This window comes from Pelodiscus sinensis, chromosome 17 (genome assembly GCF_052426305.1).
Source record: "Pelodiscus sinensis isolate ZL-2025 chromosome 17, ASM5242630v1, whole genome shotgun sequence".
Lineage (NCBI taxonomy): Eukaryota > Metazoa > Chordata > Testudines > Trionychidae > Pelodiscus > Pelodiscus sinensis.
Window position 1 is genome coordinate 4,726,576 of NC_143068.1, and position 20,442 is coordinate 4,747,017.

Genomic DNA, 20,442 nt, shown 5'->3' on the forward strand with positions numbered 1-20,442 from the left:
TAATGCAGCCTCTTAATACTTATTGAACCTCTCTAGTCTGGCACCCTTGAGACCTGACTTGTGGTTTGGCAAATTTTCTGATTTGGCACAAGAGGTCAATATTGTCTAGCAGCATTACCATTAATTCCACTGCTTACTGGGCTCTTAGGAGACATTTAGGGATAAATTAGAGCTAAATAACAGCACAGAACACTGAGAATCAGGACTAGTGGCTGTAAAGAAAATGTATGGTATTTTGGAAACTTTGCCACACCCATGATAAGTGGCCATCCAGCTAATTAAAATCATGCTGGACCAGGGAGTGCCAGACTAGAGAGGTTCAACCTGTACTTGAAGACTCACATAAAACTGAACGGAAATCACAATTTTTTAATGAAAGCACTGTTCTAAGAGGTGACTGAACAGTTCTCTTATGTAAGCATTGGGTAATGTGGGAACAAGAAAGCCCATTTCTATTTTTAAAAAAAGGGGTGGGGTGTATTTTCAGTATACCAGCACAGTTATACCATTTGGATGCTATAAAAAACAATGCTCTAGGAGCTGCAAAACTAGGTTACCACCACCTTTTGGTGAACTGCCTAAATTTTATGTTAACTGCAAATACAGATTTCTAAATCTCTACATAACTGAATTTCTGGCTCATAAATGTAAGAGGTGTGTGAGCATAACTGGGCACACACAGTACGTACCTATATTCTGTGGCAATTCCAGATGTGCTCCTTTTTCCTCCACTAAACCAATCCCAATTTGCTCATCTGGTAAACCACCACGGTTACTATTAGTGCTTGGAGCGGTAGGTGCAAGCTCTGAGATCACAGGAGTGGTTACTACTGACAGTACATTCGTGGGAGGAGTGTTGCTTGATAAGCTTGGTGATACAGAAACAGAAACAGTAGCAGCCATGCTAACACTCAAATTCCCAGGCCCAGAAGTGCTCTGTCTTAGAAGACTGAGTGCTGGAGGTGTCACAGTTCTATTGTCTAGTTCTACAGGTAATTGCTCTGTTCCCAGACTATTAGGGACTGATATTTCTAGCCCCTGGCCTTCACTTTCTCCATCCAAAGAATGCTGTTCCTCCCCTTTTTCAAGAGAGCCTGTAACTTTTTTACATGCTTTGGTCAGCAAAAATTGACCAATCTTGTCCACTTTTCCCTTTCCCTTACCAGATGAAACTGGACTTCGCCTGTTTCCAGAAGATCCCGGACTACTTGTTAGAAGAGATGAAACCACAGCTCCAGACTGTGTTGTTGTTACAGTGCACTGATCAGCTGATACACTAACTTGAGAACTGGACTCATCTGGGTTCAAATCTTTGACTTGTTGAACATGGGGATGTGGAAGAACATTTGAAGATGCCACAGATGGGGAAGAAGGAAGTTGAATAGGAGCTGCCAGTGGATTAAGAACCAGTGACCTGCTAGTTGGTATGCTAGGGACAGGGCTATTAGATGATGTGCTAGGAGGAGCAGGCCCTGATGAAAACTTTATGTTCTGTGGTATATGCAGCGGACCAACAACAGCAACTGACTGAGGCATTAAATTAGAGTTAGAAGTCAAGGGTGCAGCTGGAATTGTACTTGGCTGAGATCCTTTCATAACCTGAATGATGGAAGAGGAGTTTATAAAAACTGGTGTAATAAACTGAGGCCGGGAATTAGACTGGACTGCTGATTGTCCCTCAGAAACCATCACTTTGTTACCTACATTCGGCATTGTGACGACAGTGGAAACTAATGCAGGCTGTAAATGAGATGGCAAAGGTGTTGATGTGTTAGCAGAAGATGTAATGGGGTTTGAAGTTACAAAAACTGTTATCTGATTGGGTGGTAAAGGAGTAGAAATAGAGGAAGAGCTAACAGGTCTTTGTATTACAGGAGGAACATTCTGGGAAACATTTAAATTAATCTCTGCTAGTTCTTGGTGCACTTGAGTTGAACAGGCTTCATTATTCTGGGGCAAACTTAAGGAACTGGAAGGTTCTTTGCTTGAAGAAGAATCCTGTAGTGGAGTAACAACAGCTATCTTCTTTGGCTCCTCACCAGAGGTTACCATTGGTGTTAGTTCAAGACTGGTGAGACTAGGGGGTTTAATGGTTACATTAGGAGCTCCAGAATTATCTAGAAGTTGACTTAAGGAAGTTGGTGCCTCTCTTATACTCTTATTTTCCTCCAAGTTGGGAAGCTTATTAGAATCTAAAGACGACCCATCTTTTTGTGGTTGTTCTTCAGGGACCAACATTTTGATTTCTTGGTTGGGAATGCCTTTGAGTTCAATATTAGGCTGGTCTTTGTTACCCTGGACAAGCTGTATATTCTGGCATTCATTGTCCTGAGAAACATTAAGGCTCTCTTTGCTATCCTCAGGAATGCCAGTCATAACAGACACAGAAATTGCAGGATTCTGAGTATTCAGCATGTTATTTGGAAAATTTGTTGTCATAGGCGTTGGCATAGAAGTAGGACCAGCCACCATGTTTCTTTGTAACTCCATGTTTTGTAACAGCGATGGGTTCGGCTGAGTTGGCAATGCTAATTTAGCTGTTTTTGAATTTTGTCGGCCAGGACTTGGTGTCGTTTTCCTACTAGATCCAGGACTGGACCGTCTGCTATTGCTTGGACTTGCTCGTTTTGTTCCTCCCGTGTTGGTTTGCTTTCCTGAATTGACAACAACAGTATCTAGCTTGTGTGACTGTGGAGCAGCAAAACCAGACTGATTATTAATTGTGAGATTTGATGGGGCTTGTCCAATGGCCTTCAAAGTAGTAGGATTAAGACCCTGCTGATCAAATCCTCTGTTGAGATTAGGCCTTGGAGGCAAAGGAATATTAATTTGGGGAGGAAAGAGACCCGCAATGGAAGCGTTAAGTCTCTCTGGAGATAAGCTTATTTCTGACGGTTCTGTGCTAGGTGGACGGTTATTAGGAGTCTGAGGATAGTATGGTCTTGGGCTTGCCCTGTTCGGGGTTTTAGGCCTTGAAGTTTGAGATGGGGTGGCAACATTTGGGAAATGGTGTGTAAGAGAGCCAGGCAGAGAATTAGATTGTTGTTGAGGACTTGCACCTTGGGAAGTTGAAAGGGGAGAAGGTCCAGGTTTTGGCCCAGTCATCATTAATTGAGTTTGTGAAACTACTAAATGAGAAGTCATATTATTTTGCACCCCAGATGCTGGTGGCCCTTCAGCTCCATTTCCTTCTGGGAGAGGGGGTACTGATGAAACTTCTCCCAGCGGTGAACTGGATGGATTCTGTACATTATCCTGGTAAACCATTTTTCTTGCACTATTTCCCAGAGGAGGATTGCCTGGCAAAGAAATTCTTTGTTTATCAGGAGATGGAGGTACTGATCCAGGACCTTGCAAACTAACCATTACTGACATGTTACCGGTTTGCTGCATTGGCATTCTCTGAATCTCTGGATTTAAGGAGCCTCTAGGCTGATGAACACCATGCGGCACAGGAAGTCTGACTGACTTAGAATCCTGCTGCATCATGAGCATCATCATCATTTGTTGCTGTTGCTGTTGAGTCTGTGGCTGCGGCTGGGGTGGTGGCTGCTGCTGTTGCTGCTGCGCATGTTGCATAAGTTGAGGTGGCATCTGCTGAAGCGACCTTTGTTCCACTGGTTGAGACGGATAACCTAAAACAGACAAAACTGAAGCTATTCACTCTTAGAAATTTCAGAAAAACAGTCTGAGACCAGGTCCAACAGATACACAATACAGAAATGATTATTTAACATGACAGTGGTCTCGAATTACTGGTTTATACTCACTACAGGGTGATAGCCCCAGGACAAGAGTCATTTCACCAAGGCAAAAGCTTTAACACAAACAACAACACCACATGGCATTTATCAGTGCCATCATTCAACAGACAGCTGACTTCCAGGAACTTGAATTCAGGTGGCACGTAATTCTGTTACAGCAATCAGTGGCTACCAATCTGGGTTGATTTCATCTGAAGAACAACTCTGTTCAGTGGCTTTTATAGGTGTGTTCTCACTGAAAGGGCAAAGTTGAACACTGCCTGTATTTACCTAGGTCTTTGAAATAGGGGAAAAAATTAACAGATTCTGAACAGCAAACTTATGACTGAAATTGGACAGCTTCAGGAACACACTGCAATAATTACATATCATATTACACAGCCAAAGAGCAAAAATGATGTGGTGGTCCTAAGAGCCAGTTAAAAGCAGGGGTGGGCAATCATTTTTAAGGGGATCCACTCCAAGAATCTGGTAAGTGGTCAAGGGCTGCACTCTTCCATGGTATTAATGGAGGTGGCGCAGGGTCTGTGATGGAGGATGGGTACAGAAGGGAGCTAAGGATAAGGGACTGAAGGAGGAGGTGTGGGATCTGGGAGGAAGCTTGGGTGAAAGAGGGGGTTGTGACTTGGGGCAGGAGACAGGGATGCAAAAGAGGGTGCAGGATCCAAGAGGGGATATGGGTGCAGGAGAGGGGTGGAGGAGGGAGTGCCAGGTCTGGGAGGCACCTGTGACAGGAATGCGAAGGTGGGGGGGGTGCAGAGATCTGGGCTGTGACTGGGATGCAAGATCTGGGAAAGGGTTGTGATCTGGAGGAGAGGTATCAGAGGGGGTGCAGGGTCTGGGATAGGGTTGTCACCTGCAGAAACCTGCAGGAGGAGGTGAGTGGGATTGGGGTGCAGGAGGGGGACAGAGTGTTGGGAGGGAGGGAGGAACTGGGGTGCCAGTGGCTGGCTTTGGCTGGGAGATACTTACCAGCCCAGCAGGTTCCTCAACCAGGGTCCCTGCCTTCCATGCCCCTGCACCAGCTGCAGAGGCCATGTATAGCTGTGAACACTGTGAGCCCAGGGGGGAGGGGCATTTTGTGCACTGCCTGTCCTGCGAGATTGTACTAGGGGTGGGGGCAACACGCAAAGCCTCTCCTCCCCTCCCCGTGGGCTTGCAGCCTTCAGAGAGGTGCCTGACTGATCCTCCCACAGGCCAAATCTGGTCTGCCAGCCGTATTTTGCCCACCCCTGGTTTAAAATCTGAAATGATCTCTATCTATAGTCTATCCGATAGACGCAGGGAGGATACATCTAATTAAGTCTTTTACTTGTACTTCTCCATGGAATTATTTAAGAAATGCATATCAATGTAAAGCAGTGTAGGTCCTAATGTTAACAATCAGAGCTCTTCCAAAAAGGAGAGAGAGCAAGTACAGGCAGTCCCCGGGTTACGTACAAGATAGGGACTGTAGGTTTGTTCTTAAATTGAATCTGTATGTAAGTCGGAACTGGCGTCCAGATTCAGCCGCTGCTGAAACTGACCGCCAGTTCTGACTTACATACAGATTCAACTTAAGAACCCCAAGTCAGCTGCTGCTGAAACTGATCAGCGGCTGATTCCAGGAAGCCTGGGGCAGAGCAACTCTGCCTCGGGCTTCCTGTAGTCAGCGCTGGTCAGTTTCAGCAGCGGCTGACTTGGGGACACCTGGGGCAGAGCAGCTGGGGTGCTGCTGGGTTGCTCCAGTAGCACCGCTCCTCGCTCCTTGGCACTACTGGACCAACCCAGCAGCACCCCAGCTGCTCTGCCCCAGGCGTCCTGATTCAGCCACTGCTGAAACTGACCAGCAGCGGCTGAATCAGGACCTGGGGCAGAGCAGCTGGGGTGTTGCCGGGTTGGTCCAGTAGTGCCCAGAGCGGCGCTACAGGACCAATCGGCAGCGCCCCAGCTGCTCTGCCCCAGGGTCCACAACAAAAGCCTGGTCTGCTGGGGGGGGGGGCACACTAGCTGCGCCCCCCCCCCCCAGCAGACCAGGGACACAGGGAGCAGAGCCGCAGCGGCAGCGGGGTGCCGCGCCTCTGAGGCTTTGCTCTGGCGGCTGCGGCTTCAGTCCTGGTGCCTGTGGTCTGCTGGGGACTGTCCCCAGCAGACCACAGGCACCGGGACTGAAGCCGGAGCCGCGGCGGGATCCCTCACCTCTGAGACTTTGCCAGAGCTCAGTCAGTTTCAGGGCTGCTGGTCAGTTTCAGGCACCACAGGCACCGGGAGCGAACCCGTCGCTGCTGCGGCTTCAGTCCCGGTGCCCCTGGTCTGCTGGAGACGGTCTCCAGCAGACCAGGGGCACCGGGAGCAGCTTACGAACGGGGCTCTCTCGCCCCGGAGCTCGCAGGCAGCAATCCGCCACCTCGACCTCCGGGGCAAGAAAGCCCCGTTCGTAAGTGCGGATCCGACATAAGTCGGATCCGCGTAAGTCGGGGACTGCCTGTATGTCTCAATCCATAATATCTTTCCAAAATAGACAAAACTTCTACTTTTAGGTAAAGAAATCAGTCATTAAAGACAAATGTTATCTCTGACTCTACATCCTATAAAACCAATAAACCAAAGATTTAAAAATATAAACATCAAGAAAAAAAACAGTAAAACAATAAAAGTCTATCCCAAGTGGATCTTCATATCAAATACAAATGTCAGTTTATGGTACACAGAAAACCAGAGTAAAGGATGCCAAGGTATAGGACAAAGCACAATGAAAATTCTAACTCTAACCAATCAAATCTGAAAGAGAGTAGGAAGAGATATTTTGGTAGAAAAAAAAACAAAAATTGTTTTTATTTACTAAAGATGTGCAAGATTGTTTAAAATGTACAATGAGAATTGCATTATACCTTTGCAAACTTCATCTGGCAGACTTGACCTAACGTTGGCTAAATACATTCTAACAGCCCTGACCAATTACGTCGAGGCAATCCTGCTCCTCCAGTGAAAATCTTCTTATAGGGGGCATGCAAACTAACAGTTAATCAGACTATATTTTGGACTCTAACAAGTCTGATGTCTTGGAGATAAAATGTGACACAAAGCTAGAACTTTAAATGATTATCTGTTCTAAATTTTAAAGAAACAAGGCAATTAGACTTAGTTTGTAGAGTTGAATTTCATTGAAAGAAATGTGAAAAACTGAATACTGGCCCAGGAATTACAGTAAATTTCAAAGGTTAAAATGTTGTCTCTGAATTCGATTCAATAGTATACACTAAGTATAGTGCAGAGCAGAATTTGGCCATAAGGGTTGATTCAAATACAACTTTAAATAAAATAAAACATTTAGACCACAAACACCAATGATTTATTAGTGTCTGATGTCAGTTAAGAAACAATATATACCTCCACATATAATATTCCCATTGTAAAAAATACTATTTACCATATTTATATACTACAATAAAATAGTCATGTTAAGAACTTATCACCTGGTGGTCTGTTTGTGAAATCTGAAAGTTTGGGGCCAGTGTTATCTAAATTTATTCCTTGCTCTCCAGGCAATGGTGGCTGATCAGTCTCCTCCAGGCCAGCTGGTCGTGTTTCTGAAGAACTTGAAGAGAAATAATTATAATTAATGAACATTCAAGACGTTCCCCAGCCAGTGCCAAATTTCGTTCAGAATTTGCCTGAATTATTTATCATTAATAAATAATCCACAGCATTCATGTAGGACTTTTTATTCATAGATCCCAAAGTGGGTTATTTAAGTGAGCAAGCATCCCCATTTCACAGATAGGCAGACATACACAAATTAAATGACATGCCCAAGATCATACATGGAAACAGGTGTACAGAGGAAAACAAATCCCATGTCCCCAGAGGTTCAGCCCAGTGCCTGATGCACAAGATCAAAGGGAAGCACTATGGGCTAAAGTTCTAGTGATCTGCAACACTGTTTTCTCTTACACATAAGTCAGGTACTGAAAGAAATGCCAATGTGTATTACAAGCACTGCATTGTATTTGCTTTGTTTGAGTACTTCTCTAATATTATAATGAAAACTATAACTGCATATGGCTGGTAGAAGAGTTAAACATTTTTAAAGGGGCCTGCACCATGATTTCCCACAGTATACTAACAAACCTGTTCCATATTTCACAGTCCTCTACAAGTTTTCAGAAAAAAATTATTGGAGATAGTAGGCTTCAAAGGCTATTTATCCAGAAATTAAAAAAATCTGTGAATAGTGGATGCAAAGGTTCTGAAACTTGATCAAGGAAACTCAATTATACATGTTTAAACTTGCAGAAGCAGTACCAAAATAGTCAGTTTAGACGACGTATCTAATCCTCTCAAAGACACTGAAAACAGACTTATTCTAATACAGAAAACAGCCAATTCTATGCAAGCTTTATTCTGCCAATTTGTATATATTCCAGGGACTGAGTCAGCAAAGTTACAATGCTTAGGGGAGTACATTTGGCACATCCAGTCCGCTGCAGCTATATTTATGTGCCAATTAGCCAACATTTCATCCTGCCTCTCTGCCATACACGTCAGTAGTACTTTATTTAGCTAAGCATTTTTGTCTATCTGAATTTCATTCACACTCATTTGGTTTTTAAAAAGCCGGCAACAGATCCAAAAATCTGAACCTAATGTTTCAAAATATGCAAACTCTTCACTACAGAGGCTCAGATGAAACATTTAATTGCAAAAATCCTATTCTGAGAAACAAGTACCACCTCTTCATAAAGAGAAAGACTGTAGTACATAGTAACAAAATCCAGCTATTATCTAGGGCTTTTCATCAGTTTATGAAGCATTTCAAGAAAGAGATAAAAATACCATTACCTCTATTTTAAAGAGGGGAAAATAGACAGTGAAGTGAAGTGACTTGACCAAGATCAGCTCTGCCACTGGACTGATGAATGATCTCCCAAGCCCAGCTGTCTATCTGCTAGACCACTTTGCCCCAATCTCATTTTGGCTCACTAGATACTAAGCAATCTAAAATCCTGTTTAATTAGTTAACTGGTTAAATGTTAAGTTTGACTAGTTAACTGATTAAACAGGGGAGGGCAGGGGGAGGTGCTCCAGCCCACTTGGGCTGGAAAGGCCCCCCTCCGCCTGCCACAGGCAAGGTCTGCTCCAGCCCAGCTGCTTGCTGGGTCACTTCCCAGCCTACAGGAACTAGCAGCCCCACACAGGGGTCCAGTGGGACTGCTCCCCAGGTACCGGCCAACCATTACTTGGTAAGCATCATCCATTACAAATTAACATCCCTACTAGGCACCACTGAAATATACATACAGCAATTTAAAAAAAGTTGAATTAAGACATGCACAAGATAGATCAGATGAAAGGTTCAGGCAGCAACAGCCCCTAAGCACCTGGTATACACATGGCTCTAAAGAGATGTACCCTTTTGTACAAGGGCTCACACTTGCAGCATTCGGTTATGGTAAAAACCTTTGGCTCTCTATCCATTCTGGGAAACTATGACTTCCCCACACTCACCAACTTGAGTGTAACCAGGAAAGTTCCCATCGACCTCCCAGTTAAAAGCACTCTGACCCTTATCTCAAATGACAAAACCTTCCTAAATGCCCCTCTGCCCAGCTCACCTCCAGTTCTACGAATCTTAGGGCAAGCCTTTGGTGCAGATTTACACATTACATTATTGTTTGCATCCTTCTAGTGCACTGTCCCTACACAGTGCAACATATGCGGAACTGTAGGGAAAATGTCTAATTACATTTATATTTAGTAGTACTAAGCCTATTTTAAAAGTTTGCATTAATGAGCAAAATTTGCTATAAAGAGCTGAGCTATGTAGTCTTTTTTTCCTCCTGCTACACCTCAACATCCTTCTATGCTGACCTCTTAAGACTGCAGGTCAAATATTTCTCTTAGAATAAATCTTTATTTAAGTGTTGTGTTCACTCTTGAACCTACCCTCAAAACTGTATGTTGGACAATTTTTAATGACTGGGTTAAACATTGTCATACTCATACTGTCTATGTCTGTGGCAGCAGGCACAGCTGGCGGGAGGGGTGCACGTTCCCCGTCTGGGAGATGGACACACAGACAAACTCTCTCAAATTTATAGTAGATAGCTGTCCCTTTCTCCACCCCTGCCCCAGTGTGATTACAGCTGTCCAAGTCCCCATTTCAGGGCCCTTGTTGCCCTCCTGTGGTCATTATACAGTATAACTGTCCCTACTGACTCCACTCCCCTCCCCTTTCCATGTTAGAATCATAGAACCACAGAGCTGGAAGGGACCTCAGAAGGTCATCAAGTCCAGCCCCCTGCTCTAGGCAGGACCAATCCCAACTAAATCAACCCAGCCTGGGCTTTGTCAAGCCGAGACTTAAACACCTCTAGGGATGGAGACTCCACTACTTCCCTAGGTAACCCATTCCAGTGCTTCACCACCCTCCTAGTGAAATAGTTTTTCCTAATATCCAACCTGGACCTCTCCCACTGCAACTTGAGACCATTGTTATGTTATGAAGAACAATCCCATTCCAGGCACGTCCCATGTCCTGGCACAGCCAAATCCTTCCCTTGGTTTAAGTTATGCAAAGTGGAAGCTGCCTAGTAAATTCAGTGGTCCTAACCTTATCATTTAGGAGTTCTTGAACAAACAGACACACAAACTCTCTCAAATACATAGTAGATACAAATGCTGAACTAACTGGTATTGTTTTTAGTCAAAGTTCATTGTTCTAAATTCTTCCCTATGTCTTGCATGGAAAAAGCTCTATAGCTTTTAAAGAAAAACTCTCTGCAAAGAAATTCCTCTTATTCCTTATGCAAAAGAAGTTAATAGAAGCCAAGTAAGTTAAGAATAAAAAAATGTAGGCAATCACTGAAAGAACTGCAAAGAAAATAAAGCATAAAGCATCTCTAAGTAGCACCAAGTAGCTGGGGGAAGGAAGGGCAGAAAGAAAGGTATCAGAGTAATACCGGTTTTAGGTATCAGAGTAATAACTATGCTGAAGTTTAGCAAAGCAAGAGTTTGGAATAAACAAAGGAGTACAGCAACTTCGTAATATAGCCATACTCTTACAATACTGCTCAATACTAAGCCATACAAAATTTAGAATCAATGCCATGCTGTATAAAGTTTATGAAATTGTACTTTGTAAAAGACAGGCAATAACATCAAACACTACTACAACAAAAAAAGGTACAGTAGTAAAACAAATTAAATATAGTAATAATAATTGCCATAGCTTAATACAAACAAGCTGCAAGTAGAATTTTTCATCCCCATTTAGAAGGTTGTCAAGAGAACAAATAGCTTTATGTGGCATTATAAACCCAGAAGACAGCTTTACAAATCCATATATACTGATGTCTTCTAGGCTCATAACCAGGTGATCATCAAAGTTGCAACTGATGTAAACAAAATACGAACCTTGGTTTTCTTTGAGTAATTTTAATGATTAACAACTGCACTTTTCAGAAAACGTGCCACTCTTTTGTTCTCTTCTGCATTATTTTGCTGTTGCTGTGGGAAACAAGGCAGGCAACTAAAGCTACTGTTGTTTTAAATTGCTCTGCAGTGCAGGTGGGCACTATTAAACAGCTGCTGTGCTTTATCTGAGTGGTGGCTCTATAGAGGTACCAACAATAATTAGCCACTGTTTGTAAAACACTTGGGCTGTGTCTACACTGGGCCACTTATTCCGGAAAAGTGGCTGCTTTTCCGGTATAAGCTGCAAGCTGTCTACACTGGCCCCTTGAATTTCTGGAAAAGCAGTGACTATTTACTGTAAGAAATCAGCTGCTTTCCCGGAAAAACTATGCTGCTCCTGCTCAGGCAAAAGTCCTTTTTCCGGAAAACTGTTCCGGAAAAGGGCCAGTATAGACAGCCCAGTAGTCTTTTCCGGAAAAAAGCCCCGATCATGAAAATGACGATCGTGGCTTTTTTCCGGAAAAGCGCGTCTACATTGGCCACAGACGCTTTTCTGGAAAAAGGGCTTTTCCGGAAAAGCAGCCTGCCAGTGAAGATGCTCTTTTTCCGGAAATACTTATAACGGAAAACTGTTCCGTTTTAAGCATTTCCGGAAATTTATGCCAGTGTAGACACAGCCTTGGAGATCTTTGGATATAAGGTGTGGGATAAAATAATTATTCTAATAAAAGGAAAAACAATTATTTGCAAAAATCTGGTCCTTTTAAAAAATGTTGATTTAACTAAAAATATCGATCTTTCTACTGAATGTAGAAAGTTTCAGTGACTTCATAAGATTGTTAGAATGTTCTTTGTTCATGGGATCTCTCATATTTGGTGCATTAAATTCCACTATAAGCCACCTTTGTTGTAACACTTCAGTTGCTGCGGTTCATATGGATTAGTGCTCTGAAGAGTGCACCAGAAAGTCGGGAGCACTGTACAAACATATATACACAAAATACATTTAAAAGATACATTGCAAGGTCAAACACTCAGTAATTAGGAAATGACAAAATTAAAGTTGCTGATGCGGTCTTGATTTGTCCCCCTTGTGCATATACATTGTGATTAAGCCTTAAATTACATGATCATATTTTGTTTTTTCTACAGGACCCGTCTCATTCATTACATATGATGAACCTATTCTGAAGATAAATTAGGGTTGTGTAGTGAAAGAGACTTGTCTGTAGGAGCCCTGTTTCATTTGTTCGTGAAGTTTGAAAGCATGAACGAGGCAGGGAATTGTAGAAAAAGAAAGGATGGTCTGATGGGTAAGACAGTTAAATGCGGTCTTGGAGATATGAATTCTGTGGTAGAAGCAGGGATAGAGTGAGTATGTGGTGGGCAAGTCATTTGAACCAATAACTTTTCACAAGTGGACACTAATCAGGTGCTCCTAATTTTCTGGGTGCCTGATTTGAGACCCTAGAACCTGTAACTGAAGTCAGTGGGAAATGTGAAATCCTTTATAGTGCCAAACTCCTGAAAAATTCATGTCCTCACCTCTTTAATCCAGCAACCATGGGAAATAGGCTATGCTGGTTTATGGAATTATCCAGACCATAGGTGTTTGCCATAATGAAGGGTAAGCAAAATCTATTACTAAACCTTTTGTATGTACAAACCATTATAGAGTACTATACATATATAACATGTCATAAGATAAAGCTGTACTGCACTGAATTTCAACTTTTGGGGGGTGTCTAGAAGGATCATTGGGTGCAAAAATGTGCTGGGGTGGGAGTGCAGGGTCTGGGAGAAAGGGAGAGTACATGAAGGGGATGGGGTAAAGGGTCTGGGTGTGAGAGGCATGGGTGCTTAACTGATGCCCCACTCTCGGGGGCACCCGTGCCACTCCTAAGCACCTATGGGAGAAACAGGGGAAAAGCCTCCAGGCAAGCAAGCACTCCCTGGGCTGCTGTTCCCCCACTCAGGAGCAGGGGGAGGAGAGGCGCAGAGCCACTTCCTCCTTCCTCTGCCAGACAGGCCTGCGAGGATCAGAGCTCCCCCCTGCAGCAGGGAGCTGGTGCTGGTGCTCTACTCATGTAGGAGTTGTGTTCCCGGATCACAGACACTCAGATTAAGGAGGTTGAAGTGTATCCCAATTTGGGCACCCCAAATTAGGGCACCATAATCAAGATGTGCCTCAGCACCCCGTCTGTAAAAAGGGGAATTAAAAAAATGACATCTCAAGGGGTGTTGTAAAAATAAATTAATGATTTTTTGTAAAACACTCAGCTACCAGCATGACAACTATAGAACATCAGATAATTCTCTCTTCAGAGCAGTATTTGAATTACGTGGAGTAAGGAAGATCAGGAAAAATATTGAACAATGAGGAGAAAACAAAATATTGATGAGGTGCTCATTAAGGGTAGTTCTACACAGCAGTGTTATTTTAGAATAACGTCAGTTATTCTGAAATAACATATTGTGCGCCTACATAGCAAGACCATTATTTCAAAATAAATTCGAAATAACAGGCTTCTTACTCTGATTTCTGTCAACCTCATTATAGGAGGAGCAAGGAAAGTCAGAGGAAGAGTGCTCTATTTTGAAATAAGTGCTGCTTAGACATTCCCAAATTCAAAATAAAATATTTTGCCTTAAGCTAAGCAATTAGCTCAAGTTGCATAGCTTATTTCGAGTTTAGCCCTGCTGTGTAGACGTACCCTAAGCGAACACTATGCATTCTGTGCAAGGCAGGGCGCTTGTGGAGAAAAAAATCATGTAATTAAAAATTATATCATAATGCAATGCAAAGAGAAACAAATTAAAATTTTCATGGACAGCATTAATTCTGGCGTTTGCTAATTTCTGACTGCTGGACTTTGCACCCTTAATATTCTTTTAATGTAGTTTGTATGTGTGCTTTTTAAAAACCTAGTAAATTAAAACAGAAATATCAGAAATTCCATCATGTGAAATCATACTGAAACCTACTGGGGTCACGAACAGATGTCAGATCCACCACCAGATCTTTGCCAGACTTTTGAGCTAAGAGAACTGACTGATTGCAGTAGTAGGCTATTGTCCTCTACATGGACCAACACTAGAAGAGGATGCGATACTTTGCCAGTGGGTTTCATAGGCTGCAGAGCAATGGTCATATTCAGTATTTTGAGTTGCACTTCTGGTTCTGGAGGGGAATGGCTTCTTGGGAACACACTCTTCTGCCCATTCCTCCCAAGAATGACCCTTTATGCCCTATCCCCTGTAATTGTCCCTGTCCCAATCTCGTCTCTTCCCCACCCCTAGATCTTCATGCCAGTCCCAGTCTCCACCTATCAGACTTGGCATCCCAATCACAGGCTCTTACCCCTATTCCTTCCTAGTTTCCCTCTTTCCGACAGCCTCCTTGCTTCCCAAAGGTCCTACTCTTGCCCCTCTGCATTTGAAGCAGGTAGCTTCCTCCTCCATACTGTGCAGGCCCAATAATGGGGATATTAAGAGCACATTCAAAACAATCTGCCTTCACTCACTTCAGGTATGTGGCACAGCTATAGCATCCCAAAGCTGCAATTGCAAGGAAAGTTCTTAGTCCCAGGCTGAAGCATATTCAGCAAGCACAGAATCTTTGGAGAAATTCGATGTTAAAAAATCTAAGAAGTCTCAACTGAGCAGGGACCATTGTGATTTTTCATGGCTTATAACTGTCCAAATGTGGACAGATATCCATGAGAACAGCCTAACTCTGACATAAATATCACGTTTGCCAACTGCAAATTCCTGATCCAAAGTATGGGGACACTAGCCCTTTCCAAAGAAAAGGTTGTCAATGCAAAACAATGGATTTTTTTAACTCTGATCTTGGAAATGGCAGAAGCATTTTGGCTGAAGTGTTCCTGAACATGTCTCACTTAGACATAGCATGGAAAGCTTGCCAAAGGGTAACCATTTAGGCTCAGAGTTACATGCGAATCTTATAATGGAATACGTTGAGCAATCTTAACAGGCTTATCAGCCCTACCTAGAATATGCAGCCAGACAATTTTTAAGATTTGCTCATTACAATCTTTTATAGCTATAAATAAGGGGTTTATTGACTAATGAAGCTGAAATTCAGTGATGTCTGTTACACTGTAGAGGGAAAAGGCACCTAGCTGAACAGCTTTAAGATAGTGATTGCTTGTGATCATTATTTTAGATGAGGCATCAGAACCCCAAGAGATACAGTCACACTAATTAGGAACACTTCTGAAAGTGCCCCTCAACTCCTCTCACTATGGCTCTCATTTACAGTTCCCCGCAGAGCTGCTGCTTCTGTTGCTATTATAGAACAACTTCTATGGTGTGAACAGTTGGGGGCACTGACACAGCAGTGTCACATAGACCCTTCAACTGGAAAATGCCAACATTATGATATTAATTTAACAGTTGTGAGTGATGCACATAATCACGATGATGGCAAATTTATTTTTGTAGTTTAATTCCCTCCTCCCATCCCCAACCTCCAAAGGAGGCAGAGCTACAATAGCAGCACTACCATTGCTTCATTATTTAATCATCTTTCCCAAAAATATTTATGCTACAACATGCAAAATTCTGTCCCCTTGCTTCCCTCCCCACAAGAATGTTAAACCTACTTCGTTTGTTCCACTTGCTGATTATTTTTCTTCTTCCTTGGAGGCTTTTTCTTTTTGGGTTTATTGGCATTCTGATTGTTCTGTTTGTTGTTCACACCAAAATGCCCTGCAGATATGTCACTTTGTAGCAAGTTTACCAACAGTGGACTTGTTAGAGTGACATCTTTATTGACAGGAAAACTAGGATTTTGTCCACAGGAAATCTGATTCCCATTTGGTGGTCCACTAAAAGAGGCATTAAATGGTAACCCATGTCCAGTAAAATGACTCCCTGAATTACTGTTGTTTCCTTGCATTGCCTGCAAGTGGGAAGGTACCATATTTGGCTGCTGTATGGGAACTTCAGGTAACATCTGTGTTAAGTTCACATCGCTGTTTGCTGTAGTAGCAGAGTCCCCATGCTGCTGAGACATATGGGAGCCAGGTACTGTGGGTCTTAAAACCTGTCCTTGAATTCCCATAACCTGAGAAGGATTGCCATTTACAGGGCCTTGCTGTGCCATCATCTGGCCAGTGAACTGCACCATGTTTCCTTGCATATTTGGGGTTGGTCCTCGCATTATTTGAGCTGGCCCCGTCATTACATTAGATTGGTTTTGAGTATTAAATGATTGTTTATTGCCTTGCATCTGATTGGTCATCATCTGTTCCATCATTGAGTTTTGTTGTAGCAAGACCTGGCCTTGAGGTCCCATCATTTGATTATGTGTCCCCATCATCTGTTGGCTTTGCTGGGGAATCATTTGCTTGGGTGGAGTCATCCTTTGTGGTGAAGGACCAAGATTTTGGTTCTGGGGTGTTACCATCATTTGCCCTTGTGGCATGAGCTGGGCTCGAGAAAGTATCATTTGGTTTGGAGGATTTAGAGATCCTTGAGCCTGAATGTTCACCATTTGTGCTTGGGAGGATACAATCTGCTGATGCATTCCCATAAGCTGAGACTGTGGTCCTTGTGGAGGCTGCCCCTGCATGTTGCCTATATTAACTTGTGGAACTCCACTAGAACCAGCCTGCGGGTTGTTTATATTTCCATGAAGTCCCATTAAACTGGTCTGCATCATATTCTGCGGGCCATGTGGTACCTGCATCTGATTTTGAGGAGGGCCAGATCCTTGACCACCTAGCAAAATATAAAATGTAAAATTAAACATCAAAAGCTGCAATGGCATTAGACACACAAACTAATAACTTAGTTAAAATAGAAGGAACTCAATTTAGTTTCTTTATTATTTATTTTACCAGAGATTTAAAATATTTGTCAACACAGTCACAAATTTCTGACAACATCTGATGCTACGGGAGATGGTTATAAGCAGGGCTCGACAAACCGCTGATTCTACTCACCCGTGGCGAGTAGATTTCAGCCAGTCGCTCCATGTGCCCCATGCGCTGTGCGCATGCGCAATGCGCGGTGCAGGGCTAACGAGTAGCTCTCGCCACGGTTTGTCAAGCCCTGGTTATAAGGACTAAGACTTAATCCAGTCCAGTAAAAGTGTGTGTGTTCCTTCATAAATGTCAAATCTTGAAGCTATTTCATAATAAAGACAGCAACATATGTGGAATACTGACAAGATGACATTATCAGAGCTTGCAGAACTGAGAAGAAAAGTCTGCCTGGAGGATATATTTGGCAAGTGACTGAAGCAATAAAAAGGAACAAAGATATGACTTTCTCTAAGCAGGAGTACAGGCAGTCCCCGGGTTACGTACAAGATAGGGACTGTAGGTTTGTTCTTAAGTTGAATCTGTATATAAGTCGGAACTGGCGTCCAGATTCAGACACTGCTGAAACTGACCACCAGTTCTGACTTACATACAGAATCAACTTAAGAACCCCAGGCGTCCCCAAGTCAGCTGCTGCTGAAACTGATCAGCAGCTGATTCCAGGAAGCCCGGGGCAGAGCAACTCTGCCTGGGGCTTCCTGTAGTCAGCGCTAGTCAGTTTCAGCAGACGCTGACTTGGGGACGCCTGGGGCAGAGCAGCTGGGGTGCTGCTGGGTTGCTCCAGTAGCGCCGCTCCTCAGCACTACTGGAGCAACCCAGCAGCACCCCATCTGCTCTGCCCCAGGTGTCCTGATTCAGCCGCTGCTGAAACTGACCAGCAGCAGCTGAATCAGGACCTGGGGCAGAGCAGCTGGGGTGCTGCCGGGTTGGTCCAGTAGTGCCCAGAGCGGGCGCTGCAGGACCAATCGGCAGCGCCCCAGCTGCTCTGCCCCAGAGTCCAAAACAAAAGCCTGGTCTGCTGGGGGGGGGGGGGGGAGGAGCACACTAGCTGCGCTCCCCCCCCCCCCTCAGCAGACCAGGGACACGGGGAGCAGGGCCGCAGCGGCAGCGGGGTGCCGCGCCTCTGAGGCTTTGCTCTGGCAAAGCCTCAGAGGCGAGGGACCCCGCCGCGGCTGTGGCTTCAGTCCGGGAGCCTGTGGTCTGCTGGGGACGGTCCCCAGCAGACCACAGGCTCCCGGACTGAAGCCGCAGCTGCAGGGGGGGGTCCCGCGCCTCTGAGGCTTAGCCAGAGCAAAGCCTCAGAGGCGCGGGGAACCGCCGCTGCTGCCGCTTCAATCTGGGTGCCTGTGGTCTGCTGGGGACCGTCCCCAGCAGACCACAGGCTCCCGGACTGAAGCCGCAGCCGCGGGGGGGTCCCGCGCCTCTGAGGCTTTGCTCTGGCAAAGCCTCAGAAGCGCGGGAACCCGCCCGGTGCCCCTGGTCTGCTGAAGACGGTCTCCAGCAGACCAGGGGCACCGGAGCAGCTTACGAACAGGGCTTTCTCGCCCCGACTTCCGGGGTGAGAAAGCCCCGTTCGTAAGTGCGGATCCGACGTAAGTAGCTTCAAAAGTTTATTGCAATATAAAAAGTTTTACTAGAGGCTATGCAGAATATTTCATCTAAGCACAGATATTACATATTGTTTTAAACTATATCTAAGATTCTTCTTGTGGGGAAGACATTTTTTATGGATCTTTTCTTTACTATTTCTATACTCACAGACCCAGGGTAGACACACAATTTCCTTTTCAGACAAAGGAGGCTGGATGTAGATACCTGTGGAGCCCACAAGCAACACCAGTGAGCAACTGCAGATGGGGTTGTTGAGAATGCTGTGAGCAACCCCCCTGTCACCCTGGAAGCTAATCATACTGCCCCAGCTAGCAGATATTGTATACAATTGGCAAGGGTAGAACATTTTGGCTACGTCTACACTGGCCCCTTTTCCGTAAGGGGCATGTAAATTTCACCTATCGTCGTAGGGAAAGAAGTAAGAATAAGACCCTCCGGAAAAGGGCGCTTTTTCCGGAGGATCGGGGCCAGTCTAGACGCTTTTTTCCGGCTTTTTTAAAAGCCGGAAAAAAGCGGCGGCCATTTTTATTTAAATGCCGCGGGGGATATTTAAATCCCCCGCGGATTTCCCTACGACGATAGGTGAAATTTACATGCCCCTTACGGAAAAGGGGCCAGTGTAGACGTAGCCTTTTGCTGTACAAAGGTGCCTACGTTATAGCAGCAAAAGTTAATTACAGAACGAGTAAAACAAATGAACAAATGTTGAGGCATACAGAGAGAAAATACACGTCACACAGACCTGCGTGTTGCACATTTTGATTTGCTTGTAGCTGAGGGGCTCCACTGTTCACAGGTGTACCTGGTGCTGTTGAAGGCACCTGACTTTGCATAAAGTTTTGATTAGCTTGCCCTCCAGGGAAGCCAAGTGGGAGGCGCTTGGGCATTCCTTAATACAAAATAATTATTTATTAGTCAAAGGTAGTTTCTGTAATTTGACTATGCAATTGCAAACTGACAGAGAAAGTCTTCTAATCAAGTTAGCAAGGACAGGCGACAACAAACAGAAACCAATGAAAATCAAAATATTCTAGCAGCACAGTTCTTGCCCATCTTCAGCTTAGGAATTTCCAAAAAAGCCATTTAAATCACATTAACACACAAAACTATAGCAACTTTGAGTTATCAAAAAAACAGATGTTCGTGCTGATGTCTTTCATCTCCATATTTAATGATATTAACAGTTGTCTCGCCGCACTGATCAGGCAACACTGTCTCCCTTCATACAACAAAACATACCCAGAAAATATGTTTATTTGATTTACAGCGAATAGCCTTCCTGGTAGGCTACACTGGAAATCAGTGAGTTCTACTAAGTGTAGTCATAATCTAATCCCACTGTAAGGAGTAGTGCAGCATTGTGCTGCCCCTGGAGTAACTCAGGAGGGCAACATGGTGTATTAGGGTAACAGAGCCAGGGTCCTACCTAGTCACTGCCCCATTCTCTCCCACCTTAGTGAGGGGTGATGTAAATGACTCTGAAGAGTCCACTTCCTCCTCTTGCACATCCTATGATGTGCGTAGCTGGCACAGAAGGGGGCGTAAGGAGAAGCCTGTAGTAGTTCAAGACAGCAATGCAGTAAATTCAGGATTCATTGTTGTGTTGTCCTGACAGGTCTTCTGCACCATCAGTGACGATAAGTGTTTGGCCGTGTGTGTTTTTGTGCTTCCTTAGTACATTATGCCAGCTCTGTGCATGTAGCTAGCCCAATAGACTTCAAGAGAGCCCCCAAAGACCACAGACTCAGATAAGATATGAAGGCACCCGAGTCTGGTTTATTGTTGAAGTACATTAATAATCACCAGTGGCCAGATAGCCT

General features: G+C 44.2%; 1 protein-coding gene across 6 annotated transcripts in view; it reads right to left on the reverse strand.

The window, feature by feature from the left end:
* Window positions 1–20,442, reverse strand: part of NCOA6 (nuclear receptor coactivator 6) — a 77,161-nt gene that overhangs the window by 19,372 nt on the left and 37,347 nt on the right. For 5 of the 6 annotated variants that reach the window (XM_075901411.2, XM_075901412.2, XM_075901407.2 and 2 more), the window contains 4 exons: window positions 19,365–19,511; window positions 15,788–16,907; window positions 7,220–7,341; window positions 690–3,635 (listed from right to left, as the gene is read on the reverse strand). In XM_075901411.2, the coding sequence (XP_075757526.2) occupies window positions 690–3,635; window positions 7,220–7,341; window positions 15,788–16,907; window positions 19,365–19,511 (4,335 nt within the window). The remainder of the gene's footprint in view (window positions 1–689; window positions 3,636–7,219; window positions 7,342–15,787; window positions 16,908–19,364; window positions 19,512–20,442) is intronic. The other variant, XM_075901413.2, reaches the window with a different exon arrangement.